The sequence below is a fragment of the Mesoplodon bidens genome (assembly GCF_964165515.1).
Source record: "Mesoplodon bidens genome assembly, chromosome: 1".
Taxonomy (NCBI): Eukaryota; Metazoa; Chordata; class Mammalia; order Artiodactyla; family Ziphiidae; genus Mesoplodon; species Mesoplodon bidens.
The window spans coordinates 171,338,276-171,363,638 of record NC_138176.1 but is presented as its reverse complement, the minus strand read 5'-3'; the positions used below and the strand labels follow the sequence as shown (position 1 = coordinate 171,363,638).

At 45.1% G+C, this 25,363-nt stretch overlaps 3 protein-coding genes across 5 annotated transcripts in view; 2 read left to right on the top strand and 1 right to left on the bottom strand.

Annotated features, from left to right (window-relative positions):
* Window positions 1–21,787, top strand: part of PALD1 (phosphatase domain containing paladin 1) — a 141,964-nt gene extending 120,177 nt beyond the window's left edge. Inside the window, exon 19 of one of the 3 annotated variants that reach the window (XM_081244962.1) lies at window positions 20,965–21,787. In XM_081244962.1, the coding sequence (XP_081101088.1) occupies window positions 20,965–21,021 (57 nt within the window). In that variant the 3' untranslated portion in view covers window positions 21,022–21,787. Of the gene's footprint in view, window positions 1–9,733; window positions 10,383–20,964 lie in introns of those variants that run through there. The other 2 variants (XM_081244960.1, XM_081244959.1) reach the window with 2 other exon arrangements.
* PRF1 (perforin 1) lies at window positions 164–4,770 on the bottom strand. Its single transcript, XM_081231157.1, has 3 exons — window positions 4,722–4,770; window positions 2,744–3,286; window positions 164–1,799 (listed from the first exon to the last, which is right to left on the bottom strand). The coding sequence occupies exons 2-3, from the start codon at window positions 3,280–3,282 to the stop codon at window positions 671–673; spliced, it is 1,668 nt and encodes a 555-aa protein (XP_081087283.1). The 5' UTR covers window positions 3,283–3,286; window positions 4,722–4,770; the 3' UTR covers window positions 164–670.
* A 2,473-nt stretch (window positions 21,788–24,260) lies between the features above and the next one.
* Window positions 24,261–25,363, top strand: part of ADAMTS14 (ADAM metallopeptidase with thrombospondin type 1 motif 14) — a gene marked incomplete at its 5' end in the record, with an annotated part of 112,800 nt that continues 111,697 nt past the window's right edge. Inside the window, 2 exons of the mRNA XM_081256535.1 lie at window positions 24,261–24,301; window positions 24,858–24,972. Coding sequence (XP_081112661.1) covers window positions 24,261–24,301; window positions 24,858–24,972 — 156 coding nt within the window. The remainder of the gene's footprint in view (window positions 24,302–24,857; window positions 24,973–25,363) is intronic.

Sequence of the window (25,363 nt, the reverse complement as noted above, 5' to 3'; positions counted from 1 at the left end):
ATTTCCAGCCAAAGTGGAAAAGTAGTTTATTGACATTATTTGCCTACCCCTGGGGTCAACCACCTGTTCTGTTGGGTAGGGTTGCTAACGTAGAAGTTTATCTCCAAGGCTGTGTTTGGTCTCCGTCCTCTCCTCTGCCACAACCAACACCATCATGGTCACTGCCACATCACATTTATTGGTCCTCTGTCAGGCTGTGTACACAGTGAAACAGGTCAAGAGAGCTCTGGATTTGTCTGAGAGGCAAAGCTTGGTGGGCAAAGAAAACAGCAAACAGAGCAGCTGAGGCCAAAGGGGTTAGATCTAATATGATGAAGAATTCACCACGCTACAAGAGGGGCTGCAAGGGCATGGTACAAATGACACCAGGCAGCCTGGTGGGACCAGCCTCCTGGCCTTCTGCCCGGCTCCTGACCTGAGCTGAGACCTGTGTAGCAGTGGCTGTAGGGCGTGGCCCAACTCCAGCTCATTTCTGGGGCTTGAGAATATCGAAGAGCTAAGGTAGTTTGGACAGGGTGACTCAGGGCCGGCCTGTAAATTCAGCCACCTCACTGAAAAAAAAAAAAGCCTCAGTTTTCCAACTGTCTAATGGATATGGAGATGGGCCCTCTGGGTCCCTTCGTGAGACCCCTCCAATTTGGCACACTGGTCCTCTCAGGGCCCACTGCTCTCACCACACTGGCCCACTCCGGTTTCCTGGAGGCTCCCCCAGAAGCCCTTGGGGGGCGTACTCCAGGCATGTCCCCCCAGCCAGGTGAGGCAAGCACTTAGCATGGTAGGAGAATCTCAGGTGACCGTGCTTCAGGTGGCACTTCACCTCGTGTAAGCCAGACTTTGGAGTCTGGTCACAGGTACCAAGAAGGTCATCGTCCCAGCCATAGTCTGCGTCCCACACCTGCACCCTCAGGGGGCCCCCTGTGATCAGGACCACATCCCCGAAGTCCAGCCGTGTCATCCACCTGGGGTGGTTATTGTTCCACACTGTGTTGGTCCTCAGCTCCTGGCCGCCGAAGAAGACCTTCAGGTAGGCGTCCGTGGCAGTGGTCCAGTCTCCCCACAGACCCGTCGCCAGGAAGTTCATGACCTCCAGGTGGGCCAGGCCCCTCTTCCTGGGACAGCAGTCCTGGTTGGTGGTCGCCGAGCCATGGCACAGGCACTGGCACGGGTCCTTAGGGTTCTTGCGCTGCCCCGGGGGGCACGGGCGGCTGCAGTCCCTCCAGCGTGCCCTGTCCATCACGTACTTGCTCACAGCCTGCCTGAGCGCCTCCTGTCGCGGGTCCTGGCTGTCCAGGAGCATGTGGAGTGGCTCTAGCGTGTAGTCCACCAGGCCGGGGCTGTCCTGCAACGAGGCCACCCAGGCTGAGAACTGCTCGGGCCCGGCCTGGTTCCCGAACAGCAGGTCATGCATGGACGTGTGGTGGCCGCCAACGACCTCAGAACAGCGTTCCCGGTAGGCCTGGTGGAAGGAGGTCCCCATCTTGTGCTGTTTCTTCTTCTCCTCACACGCCTTGAATGCCGACGAGGCACTGGCGTGGCTTCTTATGCTGACCTCGGCCTCGACGGCCAGGCAGTCCTCAACCCCCTGGGCCGTGAGCCCTTCCAGGGCCAGCTCGCAGGTGCGCAGGGCGGTGAGGGCCGAGACGCGGCCGCCCAGCTCCATGGACCGGATGAAGTGGGTGCCGTAGCTGGAGATGAGCCTCCGGTAGTCAGGCTCGGTGGAGATGTTGAAGTGGCGGGGCAGGGTCTTGAGGGCCCTCTTGAACTCAGGGTGCAGTGGGGGAGTGTGCACCAGGTGGAAACTGAGGCGAGAGAAAAACATCAGGTGGGCCCAGTGGTGGGTAGTGTTTTCCCCTGAATAACTCCTGTGAGATTGCCCAAGGTCACATTAAGTGGTAGAACTAGGACTTGGACCCAGGTGGCCTGGCTCCAAAGCTCAAGCTCTGAACTGCCAAGCCAGCAGGGAAACCCACCCTGCCTGTTGCCCCTTGGTGACCTAGGTACTTCGTATAGGTATTTTTGTCTTTCTTTTTCAAAAAAAGTTTTTTCTTTTCTTTTTCTTTTCTAATTTTAAAAGTGATGGTATGACACTGATGGTATCTCTCTGGCTTTGGAACCTAGTCCTGTGGCCTTTGTCTATCTGTCCCCTGGGTTGGGCCTTGTATACCTGGGCTCCTGACAACTCTGGCCACGCAGGCAGGAGCACCCTGTCTCACTGTGTGGGAAACATGGCCTGCCGTGAGAGAAGTCAGGGTGGGTGACTCTGGGTCCCATGGAGACCATGCATTTCTTAGAGTGACTAGGTCCCTGAGGGCTTAGGGCATGGCTGCTGTTGTTCAACCTGTAGCCCGAGTTCTTAGCACAGAGCCTGGCAAGGCAGAAATGAAGAGCACTTGAACGGATGAAAGAGGCCCAGGGATAGGAGGGACCCAGCCAGGCCTCCTGCCCGCAGGAAGCTAGCAATGCCCAGGGAAGTGGCGGTTGGGTGCTCAGTAGACCAAACTGGCACCACCTGGGGCTCTGAGCATAGCCTTGCTGGCTTGCCCTCCACCTGTTCTCTCCCTGGGTTCTTCCAGATCAGGGCCTCAGGGAAGGGGGTACGCGAGAACCAGGACTGCCATCTCCTCCTGGCGGAAGCAGCCTCCAGCTCCCCACGCTGCCATTCAAGGGCTCCCAGACCACCCCGAGTTTCCCACGCCTTTTCTAAGTCCCGTCCACCCTCCACTCCCCCGACCCCGGCGCTCACCTGTAGAAGCGACACTCCACTGAGTCCAGGCTGAAGCGGTACTGGTCCTGGTGAGTCTTCTGGGCCGCGAAGTTGGCTTCCCGGGAGTGCGAGGCTGCCATGGTCACGCGCACGTTGCTGCTAGGCTCGGGAGTCACATCCAGCCCCACCTGCCAGTCGTTACGGATGCTGTTGGCCGCCGCCCCAGCCACCTCCTCGGTGGAGCGACCCTCACCCTTGAGCACTTTGCGGTTGCAGCCCGAACCCTGGGCGCGCCAGTCGGTGAGCGCCAGGGGCAGGCGCTGGAGGGCGCCCTGCTGCAGGGCGTTGCGGCAGAGGGTGCAGGTGCCGTCGGGCCGCAGGAAGCGCTGTGTGTCCACCGGGAAGGAGCCTGAGCGCCGGAGGCTGGTCACATCCACGCCCTCCCCTGCCAGCCAGGAGCCCGGCACGAACCTGAGGTTGCGCCGGCACTCAGAGCGTGCGGCCGTGTAGCAGGGGGCAGGGGCGGGGGCGGGCAGAAGCAGGAGGAGGATGCCGGGGAGGAGCGCTCGGGAGGCCATGGAGCTGTGGAGATAGAGGGCAGAATCTGTGGGCAGGGGCATGGAGGAGGGCCAACCCCTCCTCCAACTGTAGCTTATCAGGCCTTATGGGATGGGGAGGGAATGAGATATCTCCTAAGTCATTGGATGTCAGAGCTGGCATGGCCTTTACAAACCTTGTCCACCCCCTACATTGTACAGATGGACCCAAAGAGGGGAGTGGACTCGCCCAAGGTCACACAGCCAGGAGGAGACCCTCGCTAGGATTTCACTATTTAAGGCCAAATGGGAATCCAGATGGATGGTTTTGTCCCCAGGACCACAGCTACTGCTGGTGGGGAGGGGGTCTCTGCGTGCAGAGGAGGGGACGGAGAGTAGCCGTAGAAGATTTGGGGAGGAATCTGGGGAATCTGGGAACTCTAGGGAAGCCTGGATTCTGGAGAGGTATTATTGTCGACCCAAGAACAAGCCATGCTTTCTTTCCTCACCTCACCTCTCTCATTATCTCCCCCCACCCCCATTAAGCCCTTAACAGAATTGGAAAAGAAATGAGGTTGTGCGTCACCCTCATTCTCCCCATTTCCCCTTCGGGGCCCTCTCTCTGAGCTCATGGAAGAACGTCAGCCTGAATTCTAGAATAAAAGCCGCCTATGCGCCTGTGCCCCTAGATCCTGTGTGGGGAGGGGTCGTTCGGTTTGCTCTCCTGATGCTTGTCTCCCCTTTGGTATTCCCTGCCACACTCCTCGGGATTCTGGCTGTGTCTGCAAGCTGCCTATTGCCGACTATTGGACAGTGCTTAGCTGAAAGTTTCTTCCTCACTTTGAGGTGGCTCTGGAGCTTCACTGGGCCTGCTTATGATCTGGAATCTCCTCTCTCTACCCCGTCCAGACTGAGCTCCTCAGAGGCCTCTCCACTCTGGCACGTGCCAGGGACAGCAGCTTGTCTGAGGCCCGGGGGATTACGGAGAGCAGGAACTTCCCCTGTATTCCAGCTGGAACCTTCCGTGCCTTACCTAAAGGAGTGGCTTGAATGGTGGAATTCTAGGCAAAATGGCAGGCCCCAGGGAGGTAAATAGGAGAAGGGGAGTCTGCTGAAGACCCTCCGATCATCTTGCTTAGGCAGCATAGTTCATAACCTTAATCTAAAGAACTCAGTCTCCATCCTGACCCTCGTCATATTATTTCCCAGGGGAGCCTGTTTCCAGCTTTCTCAGTTTTAACTGTCAGCCTTTGAAGGGGCCTTAAAGACTGTGTACTCTAAGCTCTTCATTTCGTATAAGAGAAAACTGAAGCCCAGGGTGGGCATGAGGCTGCCCAGCGAGTTAGTGACAGAGCACAGTCTGGACCCAAGTCTCTTGCTTTATGGGTTACAGCATTTCCTCCTCCATCAGGCTCTTCCCCAGACCCCTCTGTCCCCACTCAGAGGCTCCCAGCCTCCTTGACCCCCTGCTTCCTCCCTACCTGGAGTCCTGTGTTGAGATGCTCCTATGAGAGAGACACCCTCTCTCCCCACGGGAGGCTCCTGAAATGGTGGTGCAGCCCCCCCAGGCCACAGTTCACATCTCATCACAGCTCAACACGCAGGCCACAGTTCACATCACTTCTGCTTCCTGCCCCGCCCCCCAGCTCTAGTCATGGGTCCCCTTTGCTCTCCCCCGCCCACCAACACCCACCCTGCCCTCACCTCCTCATCCGGCCTGCTGACAGCTCTCAGGAAGCAAGCCGAGGGGGCCAGAGGCTCATCTGCCAAGCAGAGCCGCCTGGGGCATGGGAACCCGGGGCAAACAGGTGAGGTGTAGTGGGTGGAGCAAGAACACAGGGGTCTGAGAGCTTCGAGATTCAGCTCTGGTGTTGATGACAGGCCAGCAGGGACAGCTTCCCTGCTTCTCCCTGCAGCATCTCATGTGTGGGCTGTCAGAGGCAGTACAGAGTAGGAGCTCGGGAGCCAGTCCGCCTGGACTTGGGCCAGCTCGGGTGAGCACTAACTGTGTGGCCTGATCAGCTTCTTTAGCCTCTCTGTGCCTCAGTTTCCTCATCTCAAACTGGGGATGATGTTAGTGCAGACCCCATGGGTTGTGAAGAATTGGGGAGTTTCTACGTGTGAAGTGCTCAGAACGGTGCCTGGCCCTCTGTGAGTGTTAAAGCACGTGACCATTCCCTCCTCCCAGGGCAGTGGGGAGAAAATAAATGTTGTTCACATCTGCTTGCCCACTTCCTGCCCACACCTGCACCCCAGCCCAGGCCAGGTTCTGGGCCCCAAATGCAGACCCCAGGACAGGGTCTCCTGTTCCTCACTTTGTGAGGAGAACCAGTGGCCACGCTGGTCTCCAGCCTCCTCCCTAGCCCTGGTCTGTGATTGCACCCATAGTGCAGGTGGGCGGGCAGCTGTGCGACACTGCTGGGAAGAGAGACTTGGGTGAGGCCAGAGGCCTGGGGCCTTCTCCAGCCTTTGTCTTACATGAGTTTTCCACGGGTGGAGTGACTCACAGGGCAACTTCTGGGGGGCAAAGTCATACTGGTCTGAGGTGGAGATAGCTGGGTAAGTGGGGAACCATTCTTGTGAGTTCACCCTCTAACCGCGTTAGTGACAGGAAAAAATAGCCACAGGCCCCAGACCACATGTGACACCATGGGATGGCTCATCCCTTGAGTTCATGTTCCCCACTGTGTCCCCTGCTCTTACGCGAACTGGGGTTTAAACTGTCTTCTCGAAACCCAGCCCCATCTCCTCCCCACAATGTCCCCCTCCCTCTCCTAGAATTTGCGACCTCCTGAACCCCTTCTAGCTCCCGCCTGCGGCCTAAGTCAGATATCCAGGCTGTGAGGAGTTTGGTTTTGACCATGCTCAGAAGACCAGTTTGAGGGGCGTGGAACCCCGCAGAAAATCTGTAGGAAGAGAAAGGTGAGGTAGGGGGGACAGGTTCTAATCCCAGCTTCGATGCAAACTTGCTTTGTGACTCTTGGCAGTAGAGTTTTAACCCCTTTCTAGGTTCGTTTCCTCATCTATAAAATCAACGTGAGGACTTCGGGATTTCTAAGGATCCTAATGCTGAAATGTGCATTTAGTAGTTTTCATTCGGCGTATGACGTGGCGAATGTCCAAGAGATGCTGTTGGGGGGGTGGTCCATGAAAGAGCAGTGATGACGTTGAAGTTTACAACTACTGATTTTGGCCTGTGTAGCTGATGAAAGCTGTCCTCTCCGACTGAAACTTAGCACTTGAAATGTGTTTTAATCACAGTTTTTCCACAGAGACGTAAGATGCAATTTTCAGACACCATCCATATGGTTTATTATTAACAACTTTGTTGAAATATAATTCACATACCATACAATTCACCCATTTAAAGTGTACAGTTCAGTGGGTTTTAGTATATTCGCAGAGTTGTGCAACCATCACCACAATCAATTTTAGAACGTTTTCATCACTCCCCCAAAGAAACCGTGTACCCGTTAGCAGTCACTCCTCCTTCCCCTGACGCCAATCTACTTTCTGTCTCTATGGATTTTCCTGTTAACTGAATCATACAAGATGTGACTTTTTGTATCTGGCTTATTCCATGTAACATAATATTGTCAAGGTTCATCCAAGCTGTAGTATGTATCAATACTGCATTCCTTCTATGGCTGAATAATATTCCATTGTATGGACATACCACATTTGTTTATCCATTTATCAGTTGATGGACATTTTGGCTGTTTTCACTTTCTGGCTATTGTGAATAATGCTGCTATGAACATTTGTGTACAAATTCTTTGTGTGTACATATGTTTTCATTTCTCTTGGATCTATATGTAGGATTGGAATTGGTGGGTCTACAGTAACTCTTTAGGAACTGTTTTCCTACGTGGCTGCATTGTTTTACATTCCCACCAGCAGTGTATGAGGGTTCCAACTTCTCCGCATCTTTGTTATTATCTGACTTTTTGATTATAGCCATTCTTATGTGTGTGAGGTGTTGTCTCATTGTGGTTTTTTTTTTTTTTTTGGCGGTACGCGGGCCTCTCACCGTTGTGGCCTCTCCCGTTGCGGAGCACAGGCTCCAGACATGCAGGCTCAGCAGCCATGGCTCATGGGCCTAGCCACTCCGCGGCATGTGAGATCTTCCCGGACTGGGGCACGAACCCGTGTCCCCTGCATCGGCAGGCGGACTCTCAACCACTGCGCCACCAGGGAAGCCCCTCATTGTGGTTTTGATTTGATTCCCCAATGGCTAATGATGTTGTGCATCTTTTCACTTGCTTATTGGTCACTTGTATATCTTTTTTGGAGCAATGTCTATTCGAGTCCTTTGCCCATTTTTGAATTGGGTTTTTTGTCTTCTTATTATTGATTTATAATAGTTCTTTATTTCAGATTCTAGACCCTTATCAGGTATATGATTTGCAAATGTTTTCTTCTATTCTCTGAGTTGTTTTTTCACTCACTTGATGGTGTCCTTCGAAGCATGAATGATGTTAATTTTGATGAAGCCCAATTTATCTATTTTTTTCTTTTGTTGGTTATACTCTTAGTGTCATATCTAAAAGTCTTTGCTTAACCCAAGGTCATGAAAAACCCTATGTTTTCTTCTAAGAGTCTTATAGATAGCTCTTACATTTAGGCCTGTGATCTACTTGGTGTTTATATTGTGTATGGAAAGGGGTCCACCTTCATTCTTATGCACGTGGATATAGTTTTGATATATATATTTTTGAGGTTACAAAATGTTTACTCTTGACAGAAAAGCTCCATGGATACTCTACACAGAATGCATGAGAAAGATACTGATCCTGAGGACATCTACCTATACAAACTATACCTACTGCAAACATGAACTGTAATGAAAGGAAGGAGGTCCTTTAACAAATCCAGTGTTTAGATTGTACTTACTGTGCATATTTTAGAGACCAAAATGCAGTCCCAGGCGTTGTTCCCTTCATCCTGTGATCATTCTTTGTTCCCTTTTCTTTACAGATTTGTGAAACTTTGGGATTCTTCCTCACCCCTCAAATGAGTTATCCATAGTTATTCTCGAGTTATCACCTTCAGTCTCATGAAATAAGTTGAAGAGTTTTTCCACTTTCTCCATGCTATGGCAGAGTTTGTAGAAGGCTCAGTTTTTGTAGTTGGGTAGATTTGTAACTGCAGGGTCCATGTCTTCAATAGCTCTGTTCAGGTTCTCCAGCTTTTTTTCTGGTATCGGTTTTGGCAAGTTTCATTTTTCTAGGAAACCTTCTTGTCTGTAAAATTTCACACTTGTGGGCATGAAGTTATTTATAATAGTCTCTCTCTTTCTCTTAAAAGTTTTTTTTTTCTTAATCAGTAGTGATACCCCTTTTTTAGATTATAATTTTTATTATGGTTTTTCTCTTTTTTCCAGATCATTCTTGTTAAAGATTTTTATGTATTTTCATTACTTTTCTCAAAGAATCTGCTCTTGGCTTTATTCATCCTCTCTATTGTATCATTATTTTCCATTTTGTTCATTTATTCTCATATTTTTATTTCCTTCCTTTTTCCTGTATTCTTTGGGCTTCTATTGTTCTTTTTCTAATGTCTTGAGATGAATCCTTAGTTCATTAACTTTCACTCTTCTTTTTTGAACTGACGTATAACTGACGTATAACATTATTATTAGTTTCTGGTGTACAACATAACAACTTGATGTTTGTATATATTGTGAAATGATTACTACAAAAAGTCTAGTTAACATCCATCACCTTACTTAGTTACAAAATCTTTTTTTTTACTTGTGGTGAGAACTTTAAAGATCTATTCTCTTAACAGCTTCCAAATATGCAATACAGTATGATTAACTGTAGTCACCATGCTGTAGATTACATCCCCATGACTTATTTGTGGCTGGAAGTTTGTACCTTTTGGCCTCCTTCACCCATCTCACTGACCCCCCAACCCCTGCCAATTTGTTCTCTGTATTTATGAGTTTGGCTTTTAAAGAGAAGAGTCCATAAGATCATATGGTATTTGTCTTTCTCTGTCTGACTTATTTCGCTTACCATAACATCCTTAAGGTCCATCCATGCTGTTGCAAATGGCAAAATTTCCTTCTTCTTTATGGCTGAATAATAATTATAAATATATACATGTCTGTATATCTATCTATCATCTATCTATGATTTTCTTAATTTTCTTTATCCATTCATACATCAGTGGACACTTAGGTTGTTTCTGTATCTTAGCTCTTGTAAATAATGCTGCAATGAACATGGGGGTGCAGATACCTTTTCAAGTTAGTGTTTTTGTTTTCTTTGGACAAATACCCAGAAGTGGAATTACTGGATTAGACTTTCTTCTTTTTTAATGTAAGCATTTAAGCTTCTCCATTTCTCTAACAATCTTTCTAACTGCATCTCTAAAGTTTTGGTATGAAGTATTTTCATTATTGCCTAGTTTCTTCATATTTTCTAAATTTTCTTATGATTTTTCTTTGACCTGTGAGTTATTTTTTTTTTATTTTTATTTTTTGCAGTACGCGGGCCTCTCAGTGTTGTGGCCTCTCCCGTTGCAGAGCACAGGCTCCGGACGTGCAGGCTCAGTGGCCGTGGCTCACGGGCCCAGCCGCTCCACGGCATGTGGGATCTTCCTGGACCGGGACACGAACCCGTGTCCCCTGCATCGGCAGGCGGACTCCCAACCACTGCGCCACCAGGGAAGTCCTTTAGTTATTTTTTTATGTGTGCTTTTTACATTTTGAAGAAAATGGAGTTTTATTTATTTATTTAATTTTTGGCTGTGTTGGGTCTTTGTTGGTGCACGCGGGCTTTCTAGTTGCTGTGAGCAGGGGCTACTCTTCGTTGCGGTGCGTGGGCTTCTCATTGTGGTGGCTTCTCTTGTTGCAGAGCATGGGCTCCAGACGCACAGGCTTCAGTAGTTGTAGCGCACGGGCTTAGTTGCTCTGCGGCGTGTGGGATCATCCCAGACCAGGGCTCGAACCTGTGTCCCCTGCATTGGCAGGCGGATTCTTAACCACTGCGCCACCAGGGAAGTCCGAAAATGGAGTTTTAAATACAATCTTTTGGTTATTGATTTCTAACATAGTTGCATTGTAGTCAGAACATGTTGCCTATATGACAGCCATTCTTTGATGGTTGTTGAAATTTTCTCTGTGGTCTACTAAATGTTAAGTTTTTGTAAATGTTCCTATGTATTTGAGAAGAATATCTATTTGCTAGTTTTTGGTTGCAGGGTTCTATGTTCAAATCTATGGTTTGTCGATATACTAATTACTGAGAGAATCATTAAAATCTCCCACTGTGAAGACATTCAACATCTGTAGATTTCTCCCTGCAGCTAGAGTTCTGTCAACTTTTGCTTTAGGTTTTGAGGCTGTTTTATGAAACAAGTGTAGTATCATTTTGCCTTCTTGGTGAATTGAACTCTTTGTGTAGTGACCCTTTTAATTCCAAGTAATGTTTTTAGCCACAGTGTCAATTTTGTCTCATATTAATAGAGCTATCCCAACTTTTTCTTACTATTGCTATTTTAGACTGTGGTAGATTACACATAACATAAAATTTACTATCTTAATCATTTTTAACTGTACCGACTTTCTTTTGATTAGTACTCACTGTGGGGATCTATCTTACTTTCAAACTCCTTGTGTTCTTATGTTTTAAGTGGGTCTCTGTTAAACATAATTAGATTTTGTTTTGTCATCCAATCTGAGTAACTATACAACTGCATTAAGTCCATTTACATTTATTGTGATTATTGTTCTGTTAGAGTTTATTTCTGCCATCATGTGTTATGTTTTTTCATTGTCCTGCTTCTTCTTTGCTTCCCCTTCTGCTCTCCTTTCCTGCCTTCTTTTGTGATAGATTGACTAAACTTTTAAAAAAGTACATTCTTTTCCCTCTCATGGCTTAGATCTTAGAATCTTTCTGATTCTTTAGTGGTTACCCATAAAAATGCTAACATGCATTCTTCTCAAGATCTAACATTCTTTATTGTTATTCTCCTTTCCAGGGATACTTAGTATGCTGTTATCTAAAATCACCCTTTCTCTTTCTGAGGGTTATTTTTTCTGGTATTTTAGTCCTAGCTTACTTTTCCTCTACTAAATTAGTCATTGGTACTATTACTTGATACAGTCAACATTTGTTTATATTTACCTACACATTTACCAATTTCTTTTCTCATTATTCTCTGGGCTTCCTTTGGGGATAATTCTTTTTCTTAAAGTGCATGCATTAGAAGGGTGTCAGTGGGTGTGTCTGGTGGCACACACTCTCAGTTTCTGTTTGCCTGAAACATCTTTGTTGCACTCTTGTTTTGGAATCATAATTTCAGCTGACTGACACTTTGAAGTTATTGCTGGTTGACATCTCTCAACACTTTGAAGTTACTTCACTGTTTCTGTCTTCCATTGTTGCTGTTGTTTAATTGTCATTACTTTTATAGAGAATTTGTGTTTTGGGGTTGGGGGAGGCACTGTTTTTAAGATCTTTTCATTTTTTATTTTCTGAAATTGTACAACAAAGTTATGTATCCAGATATGAATTGCTTTTAATTTATCTTGTTTGGGATTTGTTCTTCCTGCACCTGAGGATTCACATCTTTCATCATTCTGGAAAATGATGAAAACATCTTGGCCGTTATCCCTTCATATATTCCATCTCTCTCATTCTCTCTATTTTTTTGTTTTTTTTTACGGTATGCGGGCCTCTCACTGTTGTGACCTCTCCCGTTGCGGAGCACAGGCTCCGGACGCGCAGGCTCAGCGGCCATGGCTCACGGGCCCAGCCGCTCCGCGGCATGTGGGATCTTCCCGGACTGGGGCACGAACCCGTGTCCCCTGCATTGTCAGGCGGACTCTCAACCACTGCACCACCAGGGAAGCCTCCATTCTCTCTATTTTTGACTTTTGCAATTAGCAATATAATAGGCCTTCTCACTCTCTCTTCTTGGTCTGTTATACTCTTTCTTGTCTACTTTTTGTCTCTCTGTACTGTGTTCTCATTATTTTTCTCTAGTTCTTTGTTTCAGTTCACTGATTCTTGCTTTAGCTTTGTCTAATGTGCTATTTAATCCATCCGTTGAGTTTTTAAATTAGGTAATACATTTACCAAGATGCAAACATCAAAACAATATAAAAAGATATATGGTGATTAAACTCCTTCCTGCTCCTTTACCCACCTGCCCCCGCTCTAACTTACCTCCACAGGTGCCACTTTTTTCCTTTTCTTTTCTTTTCTTTTTTTTTTAGTTTCTTTGGTGTCTTCTCAGAATTTTTTCACACTGATACAAGCAAATACTAGTAGAAATGTTTTCTTATTTTCTCCCTTTCTCACACAAAAGGAAGCATGTTATACATCTTGCTTTGTACTTTGATTTTGTTATTAAATAGTATAGTTTGGAGATATTCACATATCAGCACATAGTTTCCTCATTCTTTTATTTTTAAACACTTGCATAGTATTTTATTATATGGATGAACAATGACTTATTTGGCCAGCCTCCTATTGATGGACATTTGAGTTGTTTACAGTCTTTTTCTCTTACAAACAATGCTGCAGTGAATAACCTTGTACATATCTTATTTTGGATATGTGCAAGTGTATCTGTGTATAAATTTCCGGAGGTTGAATTGCTGGGTCAGAACCTTATATATGTTCAAGTTTGTTATAAACTACATGTATACATGCACACATGCATACACATATACATATATATATATACATATGTTACACATACACATACAGAGTATATATATACATACATATGTATATATATACATATATATACCCTCCATAGGGCTGGCATTGGTTTTCACTCCTACAGCAATGCATGAGTGGACCTGTTTTCCTTAGCCTTATCTACATAGTATGTGGTCAAACTTCCACATTTTTGTTTAGTTCATTTTTACTTTCAGTGATTTATTATTTACTTATAAACTCTCTGTTTCATTCTGTTCCAACTTTTGTGATTATGTTTTCTATTCCTTTAAAAACGTTTAAAAACATTCAAACATACTCATTTAAAATTTTATGTCTAGTCATGCCAATACCTGTAACCCTTAGTGTATCAAATCCTTTATGTTGTTATATCAGCTGACTCTCCCCTCATAGTGGCTTGTATCCTTGAGCATTTTGCTTGTAAGTTTAGATTGTGAGCTCATGCTTGATTGTCTTTATCTGTGGGAATCCCACAAAGCCTGGGTTGAGAAATTCCTCCAAAGTAGGTTTGCTTTGGTTTTATGAGGCACCTCCCAGTTTTACCAACCCATCTATTTGTATTAATTTTTTGGCTTGGCATATTCTAACCCATACATGTGGTGTAAATTTGAAACTCAAATGAAGGGGCAGGGGTAGGTCTGTGGTTATGATGTTTTAGGGGAGATTTTGTCCTTCCACTCAGATTTGAGCGTGAGACAAACAAGTATCTTTCTTGACTCCCTTTTCCAGTAAATACTTTCTCTTTCTAGTCTCACCTTTCATTGACATTATTAGCCCTTTGAGCATTTATTTAGGTTTTATGTGGGATGATCTCAGCTTCATTTCCCCTACCCCACCCTCATCCCTAAGACATGATTGCCTTTTACTCCTCTGGTCATTATAACTTGGGCTCTGGTTTTCCTGGATAGGCACATGCCCTCAGGGCATCCATGGCTGGTCTGCCTGCTTTTCTCCATAGTTATTACTTCTTTGGTTTTGGCTCCTTGGGATTTCTCTTACTTATTTTAAATCTCATCTACGTTTTCTGATACATGTCACCATATTTAATTTGACCTTTCTAGGTGTTTTGCAGCAGGGGAGATTTTAAGGATAATTATTCTATAGTATTTGATCTCACAAATATTATTCATTCAATAAATGTTTTATTCATATTTATTCAAATATTCCTACTATTCAAATAAAATAGCACCTACTATGTGCTAGATTATTTTATTCTATTTTTTCTATTTTATTCCAAAAGATTCAAAAGCCTCTGATAAGTATAGCAACCACCAGCGAATTCATACATCATTAAATTAATGGAAACTTTTTCCTGTTTTAACAAAGAGATCTAAGCATGGTGGATGCTGACATTTTCATGTGAAATCAACCCAACTTGGACAGCACTGAGAGGGCATTGGTAACACCCTTGCTTTGAGGTTCACCCCACCACATTAATATCTACTGAGAAGTCTCTATTAATAAAACAGGAATCTAGAATGCTAATGTGTATATCATAGAAATGAGTAGTAGAAGTAGAATCTCCTGCTTTTTTTTTTTAATCAATAGAGATAATGAGGGTTGCTGTAAGGATATATTACTGTGGGGATCTTTCAGAATGCTGGAACTACAAAGATATCAGGCTCCTCCCTCTCTCCTGTCCTTTCTGTATTTCTCTTTCAGACTCTGCAGTCTTTCATCTCCTCTTCTTTCTCTGCTCCGTTCTTCACTTTTCACTAGGTGCCTTCTTGGCTCACTCATTTGCTTCAGTGGTCCCTTCATGGCTGTTTAAACATGGCAGCCCAGCCTTCCCAGCTGGCTCCCATGGCTCACTCTTGATTTTGTATAGCATGGACTTTACAGTTTACAAAGACTGTCACATACATTATTGAATGTACTCCTAACAATGTTGTGACATAAGCAGAATGTTGTTATTCCTAATTATTTTATTTAATGAAAGACTGAGACCCAGCAAGAAGTACTTGCCCAGCATTACACAGCCAACAAGTGACAGAGCAGGGACCAAACCCAGGTTTTCTGGCTCAAGGCTGGGTCTTTCTCAGAAGCCCAGTTCACATACAGCTGCCTAGTAAGTCCACATCCAAGTGAAAGTCCAATGTCTGGAAAAATTGGATTTCTAACTGATCAGTGAGCTCCTAATTTTCTGACATTTCTATTAAAGAACAGTAGGTCTGGGATTTCTCTGTGAGAGTGGTGGCCTCAGATTATAGAGTTTAGAAAATTGCTGTGGGTTTTGTGAATGTCTTGAGGGCCATGCTTGGCCATGTCTGGGAGTTTTGTAATGGGTTACTAGTGGCCAAGGGCTTGTGAAAATATAAACGTCTCACTGAGCTTAAAGCTGAATGGAAAAAAAAAGAAGTTCTGAGTAAGAGTCCGACTAATGGCTCTTTGGAAGAAATTGAGCAGTGTCGGAGACTTTTCCATGTGCCTTTCAGCTAGAAAAGTTTTGTCTTAAAACCCTGAAGCCTTATGCATTTGACCAGCACAAAGTACTGTGCACATTCATCTATTGTAACTCACTGATGAAGTCTTTACTGACCACCTACTATATGCTAGGTGCTGATGATTACAGAGCCACACAAGATAGGATTCTATCTTTAATGGGGACTACAGTCCGGAGAAGTTTTAACACCGTGGTTGAGTTTATAGTCTTGGGAGCCAGACTGCCTGGTCAAAATCACTGCTGTATCCCAACTAACAATCAACCTTGGATAAGTATCTAATCTCTTTAAGCCTCAGTGTCCTCATATGTAAAATAAGGCCAATAATTGTACCTATCCAAATATGCCTATAACTCAAAGTATTGCTGTGGAGATTAAAAGGTAATGTATGTACAGGGCTTAGCACAGAGTAAAAGATCTAAATAAAAGGTAGGTCATTGGCATAAAATTTTAAAGGGGGTTTGGGATATATGGCTTAGAAATGAGGAGCTTCAGTGGTCCAGAGTAGTGGTTTTAGGTTCAGTTAACCCACTGTTGTCACAAGACTCAGATGCTCTTGATGGATTGGTAGGTGGCAGACGTGGTGGCAGACATGGTGCATTGGTAGGTGGCAGACATGGTTTTCAGGGGGCGGAATAGCAGGAGCAATGACATGGAGGCAGGAAAGAGATACTCACATCAAGGAAATAGCTTGTGTTTATGAGTAGGACTAGTATGTAGGAAAAATGCATAGGTATTAATGATTATAATTATTATAAATATCCCATATTTAACACTATCTGCCAGGCACCTTGAGAAGTGCTTTAAAATTATGATGTAAATTAATCCTCCCAGTAGCGCGTGAAATCTCCCCATGAAACGTTGAAACTTGCCAGCCAAATATCCCTTTTAGGACAAATCCCTACACTGAGGAGAAATGGCTGGGAGTGGAATCCAAACCAAACAGGACAGTGAGGAACCAAGTAAAGAGAAGATCCAGATAAAAGTAGGGGAGTGTAACAGGAAGCAGTTCTCAAACTCCTCTGAAGCCACATTTTAAAGCCATTTTCCAGTACAACAGAAGGGGGAGCCCTAGAATCATGAATCTTGGCCAAGAAATCTGCCCATTCTTCCCATTCAGGAGTACAGGGAAACCTACCTCACTTAAACACGGGCAACAGAAAAGAGTTGAGGGAAGGAACCCAGCCCCACTCAGGGTTCTAATAAGAAAAGGGACTAATGAGCATAAACAGGTCATCAGACAATGAGGTTCTCTAGAAAGGCATGCCTACAAAACAAATGACATTTTTACTTTAATATTTCAAAATGAGCTAAAAGAATTTTTTAAAAAAATGACTGAAGGTGTGAAATTAAAGCATAACACAGGATCATAAAAATTCATAAATGGGATAATTGGACAAAAGGAAGACTTGAAAAGAGTTCACGTAGAATTTAGTAAGGAGAAACTATTTTTCTTTTTTAAAAAGAAAAACTGTCTCAGAAATGAAAACTAGAGTGAATACCAGAGTGAATAAGTAACACAAATAATATCATAAGAGAAATAGAAGATGAAAAAGAAATAAAAATAAACTGGAGAATGGGGGGAGAAAAGATATGAGAGAAAATGATAGGTATGGAAGAGAAGATCCAGCCTGTATATAAAAGAGAACCTAAGGAAGAAAATTCAAGCAGTGGAACAGAGTAAATACACAATCATAATGAAAGACTTTAATTTACTTCTCTCTGTAACTGATTAAATAAGTAGACAGCAATAAAATCAGTAAAGATATAAAAGATTTGAACAATGCAGTTGGTAAGCTTGACCCAATTAACGTACATAGAACACTGCACCCAGGTACCTAAGAAATACATCTTCTTTTAAGGGCACATTGAACATTTCTCTAAATTGTTTATCTATTGGGCCATAAAATAAGTCTCAAAAGTGGAATCAATTTCAATGGATTGAAAGTTTACAGAGAATGCTCTGTTATCTAATGGATTGAGCTAGAAATCAATAACAAGAACAAAAAACAAAAGAAAATCCCAAGATGTTTGGAAATCAGCCAATATCTTTCAATATGACCCTAAGACAAAGAGTAAATTAGAAAATACTTTGAACTGGATGATAATAAAAATATAACATGCTAAAATATGTGGGATGTGACGAAAGTCAAGCTTTGAGGGAAATTTATAGTCATAAATGCATATATTAGAAAAGGAGAAAGATTTACTATCAATAATTAAAGTATCTATCTCAAGATGCAAAAAAGGGAAACAGATTAAATCCAAACAGTGTAGGAAGGAAATAATAAAGAGAAGAAATTAATGAAACAGAAAGCAGATATACCATAAAGAAAAATCAATAGCTATAGTTGTTTTTTTAAATGACAAATAAAACTTGTTAACCTTTAGCAAGACATATAGAAAAAGAGAGAGAAGGCACAAATTGAAAAGATCAGGAATGAAAAAGGTGATTATCAGTACAGAGCCTACAAACATTAAAAAGATCATAAGATATTATGAACAATTTCATGCCAATAAATTTGACAATTTAGGTAAAATCAATATTTTCTTAAAACCATAGCTTACCAAAACTAACATGGAAAGAAATAAAAAATCGGAATAAGCCCATACCTAAAAATAAATGCTTTTCCTTTTTAAAATTAAGATTTGTGTACCATAAAAGTCACCCTTTTAAAGTGTAAAATTTAGTGGCATTAAGTACATGCATAATGTAGTGCAACCATTACCACTATCAGTTCCAGAACATTTTCCTTACCCACAAAAGAAGCCCATATCCAGCAACTAATCCACTTTCTCTCTCTATGGGTTTGCCTATTCTGGAAATTTCATATACATGGAATCATATGATATATATATGTGGCCTTGTGTGTCTGGATGCCTTCACTTAGCATAAGGCTTTCAAAATTTATCCATGTTGTAGCATTTATCAGTGCTCTATTCTTTTCATCTCTGAATAATATTCCATTGTATAGTTATGCCACATTTTGTTTACCAATTATCAGGTGATGGGTTGTTTCCACTTTTTGACTATTATGCACAACGGGACTATGAGTCTTCATACACAAGTTTTTACGTGGACATACGTTTTCATTTCTTTGAGGTATATACCTAGGAGTGGAATTGCTGGGTCACATGGTGACTCTAGGTTTAACTTTTTGAGAGATTGCCATCTGCAGGTGGGAAGTGGCATCTCGTGGTTCTGATTGGCATTTCCCTAAGGACTAATGATGTTGAACATCTTTTCATGTGTTTATTGGTCACTTTGTATATCTTCTGTGGAGTAATGTCTATTCAGATACTTTGCCCATTTAAAAATTGAGTTATTTGTCTTATTGTTGAGTTGTAAATTTCTTTTATATATTCTGGATACTAGACCCTTTTCAGATACATGATTTGCAAAAATTTACCCCTGCTCTGTGGGTTGTCTTTTTCACTTTCTTGATAGTGTTCTTTGAAGCACAAAAGTTTTTAATTTTGATAAATTTCAGTTTATTTATTTTTTTCTTTTGTTGCTTATGTTTTTGGTGTCAAATCTAAGAAACAATAGCCTAACACAAGGCAGGATTGCCTAATCCATGAGGATTTATACCTATATTTTCTTCTATGAGTTTTGTAATATTAGATTTTAGCTTTAGGTCTTTGATCCACTTTTTTTTCAGGTGATAAGTTAATTTTTTTAAATATCCTAAGAAAATGTCTCCAATATTAGAAAGAAAAACACAACTGCTATCAATGATAAACATTATCATGAGAAGACATCAGTATGGATATGGAAAATCTACTCCTAAAGCATACAGAGTACAGTCTGAGTGAAGTTGTAATGGTGGAATACATAGAATTCCTGCTTGCTATTATTTTTTCCTTTCAATTTTATTGAGAAATAGTTGACATATCTTGTAAGTTTAAGGTGTATGTACAGCATGATTTGACTTACCTATGTTGTGAAATGATTACCACAGTAAGTTTAGTTAACATCCTTTGATCCATTTTGAGTTAATTTTATATATGATGTGAAGTGAAGGTCCAACTTCATTTTTTTTCCCGTATGTATGGCAAGTATGTATTCCCAGACCATTTGTTGAAAAGACTAATTTTTCCCCACTGAATGGTCTTGGCACACTTGTTGAAAATCAATTGGCTATAAAAGCATGTGTTTAGGGAATTCCCTCACAGTCCTGTGGTTAGGACTCTGGGCTTCCACTGACGAGGGTGTGGGTTCAATCCAGATCAGGGAACTAAGATCCTGCATGCCGCAGAGCATGGCCAAAAAAAAAAAAAAAAAAAAAGCATGCATTTATTTCTGGGTCCTCAGTTTTATTTCACTGATATACCTCTATCTTATGCCACATATAAGAACCTTATGAAGGTCATTCTCAAGGAGCAAGACCTCCAGTTACCAGGAGTGTTTTATTTCCACCATCAAGCTTCTGTTCTGTCTGCATTCACTGGCCTTGGAGTCAACTTATCCTCTCCTATGGCTTCCATTGCCACCCCAGAGGCTGATGATCCTCAGATTTCTCCCCAGCCCAGGGAGCTGGGGTGGGTTCCATGGGTTGAGTTCCAGAAACCTCAAACCTTTGTTCCAAGAAACTCTTCCCTTTCCCTTCTGAACTTCTCTTCCCCATTTCAGGGGATGATTCCCACCTGCTCCCAGTTACCAAGGCAAGAACCAGTGGGATCATCTTTATTTGCTCCTCGTCCCTCCAGCCCCTTCCCTCAATCCATCAACAGCTGTGTATATTCATCCAACCTCTTGGGTTTGCGTACCCTTTCCTAGACCTGCATCCGGGAGGGTCAGGCCTCCTCATCTCACCCACGGCCTATTGCACAGCCCCTCACGTGCTCAGATCCTCTCCTGCTGAACAGGTGCATTCCCTGTCCAACCACCTTCCGTGCCTCCCTATCAACTAAGGGATAAACATCCAACTTGGGAAGGGAGCCAAGTAGGAGCTAGGCATCTGGAGGGTATAGAATCATGCAAGCAAAGGAGCTGGCAGTGAGGGGAGGGTGCATACTGTGGATATTGGAGGATTAAAGTTCAAATTTAAAAGCACTGTTTTGGGGCTTCCCTGGTGGTGCAGCAGTTGGGAGTCCACCTGCCGATGCAGGGGACGCGGGTTCGTGCCCCGGTCCGGGAGGATCCCACATACCGCGGAGCGCCTGGGCCCGTGAGCCATGGCCGCTGAGCCTGCACGTCCGGAGCCTGTGCTCCGCAGTGGGAGGGGCCACAACAGTGAGAGGCCCGTGTACTGCCAAAAAAAATAAAAATAAAAATAAAAATAAAAAAGTATTGTTTTGAGCATCTATTGGGGCAGACACTGTGTTAAGCACTTAATGTGCATTATCTCATTTAATCCTTACGCAAGGTCACATAGTAGGCAGCAGAGCTGGGGTTTGAACCCAGGTGGGCTCAGTCCGGAACTCCTGCACTTAACCGCCAGATGGCTTCTTTGCAATGTTGCCACCAGCCAGTCCTGCACATCAGTAGTTGGGGTAAAGTGCCAAGGAGGAGAGCAATCCTTGCCTGAACAATCTCTCCCCCTCTTACCCCTCGTTTTCTTGTCCTGCTTCTCATTTTGCAGATGAGGAAAGTGAGGCTGAGCGGTCCCTCAGCCAGCAGGAAGCAGAGCTGGGACTGACACAACCATCCGACCCCAGAGCTTCCTGGGAGTGTGATCCAACATGACGAACGTGGCACTGACCAAGGAGTGGGGAGGCCTGGCTTCCAGGCTGGTGCACTTGTTTATGCATGAACTGGAGGCGATGGGAAAGTGTTCTGAGTGTCCGCCTCTCCATCCGTGCCCAGACTAGCCCTGCCTACTGTTACGAGGCTGTTGTGAGGCCCGAGGAGCTAGAGCTGGTCAAGTGCTCTAGGGACCAGAAGCACGCTATGCATGAACAAAGGCCGGTGAGCAAACCTCAGGGGTCCTTACTGCCGTCTAGTGATGATGAGGGAGGAGGGTGTCTGGGTGCCCAGAGAAAAGACTAGACCATGAGGGAGGAGGGTCAGGCTTGAGCTGAAGGTGAGACAAAAACTGTCTTAACTAGTCAGAATTATCCTGTTATGAAATGAGCATCCTTCAGAGGTAGTGAGCTCCCACCCCTGGGGAGGGGCAAGCAGCGGCTGGAGGGTGTGCACTGGGGGAGACAGGAGATGAGTCATCTCAGTTCTGAGACCAGTTCATATTGAGATTCTATCTCTCGGAGAGGCTCTGCTTCTCAATGCAAATCGAGTTCTGAGAGTAGACCCTACTATATTTGAAAGTTTATTGTCAAGAAGTCGGGAAAATGCTATTTTAGGTTTACCAGCGGATATTTAAAATTGTAGAATAGTTGATTTACAATGTTTCAGGTGCACAGCAAAGTGATTTAGTTATACATATATATATATATTTTTTCAGATTCTTTTACATTATGGGTTATTACAAGATATTGAACTTAGTTCCCTGTGCTATACAGGAGGTCCTTATTGTTTATCTGTTTTACATATGGCAGTGTGTATGTGTTAATCCCAAACTCCTAATTTATCTTCCCCCCTGCCCCTTTCCCGTTTGGTAACCATAAGTTTTTGTTTTCTATGTGTGTGTGAGTCCATTTCTGTTTTGTAAATCAGTTCATTTGTATCATTTTTTTTTAGATTCCACATATAAGTGATATCATATGATGTTTGTGTTTCTCTGTCTGACTTCACTTAGTACAATAATCTCTAGGTCCATCCACGTTGCTGCAAATTGCATTATTGTATTCTTTTTTATGGCTGAGTAATATTCCACTGTATATATGTACCACATCTTCTTTATCCATTCCCCTGTCAATGGAAATTTAGGTTGCTTCCATGTCTTGGCTATTGTAAATAGTGCTGCAATGAACCTTGAGGTACATGTATCTTTTTGAATTAGAGTTTCCATCTTTTCTGGATATGGGCCCAGGAGTGGGGTTGCAGGTTCATATGGTAACTCCATTTTTAGTTTTTTAAGCAATGTCTGTACTGTTTTCCATAGTGGCTACACCAACTTACATTCCCACCAACAGTGTAGGAGGGTTCCCTTTTCTCCACACCCCCTCCAGCATTTATTATTTGTAGACTTTTTGATGTTAGCTATTCTGATCAGTGTGTACCAGCAGATTTTTTTGTTTGTCTTCATTTGGTTTGGGGAAGAGCTAAAAGATAGAATTTATCTTTGGGTTAAAGATGAAGCTTTGGTTAAAAATAAAAACCACTTTTGGGCTTCCCTGGTGGCGCAGTGGTTGAGAGTCCGCCTGCCGATGCCGGGGACATGGGTTTGTGCCCCGGTCCGGGAAGATTCCACATGCCGCGGAGCAGCTGGGCCTGTGAGCCATGGCCGCTGAGTCTGCGCATCTGGAGCCTGTGCTCCGCAACGGGAGAGGCCACAACAGTGAGAGGCCCGTGTACTGCAAAAAAAACAAAAAAACAAAACAAAAAACAAAAAAACCACTTTAAAATGGGCCTTTGGAGAAGAGGAAGAGAATAGACAAGATCCTGAGGGGCCTTGGGGTCAAGCCTGTGGGTCTGAGGTAGGCAGTGAGAGACAGAGTTGTCTTCCCTGTGACTGGGTCCCACAAGAGTCTTCAGGGCCTGGCCTCTGGGGGTGGAGTGGGGACTGTGATTGTGTCCTGTTCCACCCAGGGTGGGTAACACGCAACATGTCAGCAAGCGGAGGACATCTGGGGATAGCGAGTCAGGAGCCTCTGTAGAGGTGGGCCGCCAGCAGACTCCACGGGCTTCAGATCCAGGGTCCCGTTGAAAGCGTTCTTTGCTGTGGCGTAAGGCCCTCTTGAGGATTATAGGAAGGTTTTTGTTGAATGTCATAGTCGAGTGGCTGGTACACCTCTTTCTTCAATTTCCACCAAGAGAGAAATACACTCACGACAGGCATTTTTGTTATTCCTTGGAACCCCAGAGCAGCTTACTAATTTCAGAGGGACCCGGGACTTTTCCATGAGTAGACCCACCCGGAGAGGGTTATCAGGACTGAGGTGGGTGACAGGGAGGCCAGGACAGCTCTGTTTGGTTCCCAGTGCAGGATGGGGAGGATGGAAGGGAGGCCCCTAAGTGGTCTCAGGAGATTTGGGATTAGAGCAAAGTCAAGTTCATTGCAGCCCCTTCACTCCCTGAACAGCAAGGGGCTCTGAGCAGGACAGGCCGGGGCTGAGAGCCACCCAAAGCCCACATCACAGGATCCAGATACTAAGCAGCAGGCTGTCCTCATTCTCAGAGCCCAGAAGCTCTAAGAATAAACCCCGTGGTTCTCAGTGCCCAGCACAGCATCGGAGGGACCAGTTACGGGTTGTATAAGGATTCGTGAATTCACTGCCCAGCCAGGGCATCTGGGGAAAGCACCTTTACAGAGCACCTGGTGGAATAAAAAGCAGGGGAGGTCCCATCCCCATCCCACCTCCTCCCAGTAGCCCTTGATCTGCCCCATCAGTCACCTCCTATCCCTTTATTTCCCTGGATGAAGGGCCTCAGCGGAGCTATGTCCCTTGCATTTCAGCTTCCTGGGAACCCAGATGTCTCTGGTTGCTCTTGGGGAAGGCAGCAGGCCCAGCCTTTGGGTGGGATGAGCCCTCCCCGCAAGCCCCACTGCAGTTCCTGAGAGCTCCCCCAAGACTTCCTGAGGGCTGTAGTGCAGGCACCCGGCTCCTCTCAGGTGTGGGGCACCAGTCACCTTGTGCACGAACTCCAGAGTCCCTTCACTGAGGGAACAGGTGTCTTTGACCTCCGACTTCTGTGCAGTAAGTTTGGGGTCACAAGAGCCAAGGTAGTCATCGTCCCAGCCAGAGTCCTGCCCCCTCAGGTCCCCCCACACCATGGGCAGGGCGTGTCGTCCACCTGGGGTGATCGTTGTACCACACCATGCCGGTCCTCAACTCCTGGCCACCAAAGAAGACCTTCAGGTAGGCATCCGTGGCAGTGGTCCAGTCTCCCCACAGACCTGTCACCAGGAAGTTCATGACCTCCAGGCGGGCCAGCCCCCTCTGCTGGGACAGCAGTCCTGGCTGGTGGCCGCCGAGCCATGGCACATGCACTGGCACAGGTCACAGGGGCTCTTTCACTGTCCCCCCAAGGAGCCAGGAAAAACTTTGTGGAAGCAACATAGAAAATGGATATGGATGAGCCTATAGGTTTGACTTTGTTTAATGTTGCCCCCTGATTATGAAAGCAATACTTACTCATGTTGAAAGTTTGGAAAGTATAGAAAAATCATTTAAATAACATAGTAAATGCTCTCTCAGCCTAATTCTCCGTCAGTATCACCAACCACATCACTGACCCCCTGTGAGTAAACCAGCACTGCTGGATCAGTCCCATCCCAGGAAGGCTCCCGTGAGGCATCCTGGGCGGCCTCTGCTCCCTGTCTCCGTCTCTATGCTTCTCACTGCAAATAGAACATTGCTACTTTTCCCTCCTTCCCAGCATTACATTCTCCTTGACCTTTCCCCCACCCAGCAGGCCTCACCCCTGCAAGAAGCAACACTCCACCAAGTTTGTGCTGAAACTGTACTGGTTCTGGAACATTGGCCAAGTTCCTCGGGAGTGCGGGAGAGCTGGATTTGGCCCTGGCCAGGTAACACTGGGAGCTGAAGCTCTAGGTGGGCCAGTTGGTGGGGGCCAAGGGCAGGTGCTGGAGAGAGCCCCACTGCAGGCATCGTGTCAGAGGGTGCAAGTGCCGTTGGGCCACAGAAAGTGCTATGTGTCCTCCAGGAAGGATCCCAAGTGCCATAGGCTGGTCACATCCATGGGCTCCCCCGCCAGCCACAAGCAGGGCAAATGGGCCGCAGTAGGAGGAGGATGCCTGGGAGGAGCTGTGGAGACAGGAGCACCAGCTCACATGGATCTGAGCCCGAGAAGGAAGTATAAGAGCAGGTCTCTGCAGCTTCTCACCTCCTTCCCTCCTCAGCCTCTCCACACACGCTGACTCAGCCACACCTGCTCTCTTTCTAGCACCTCCACCTCCA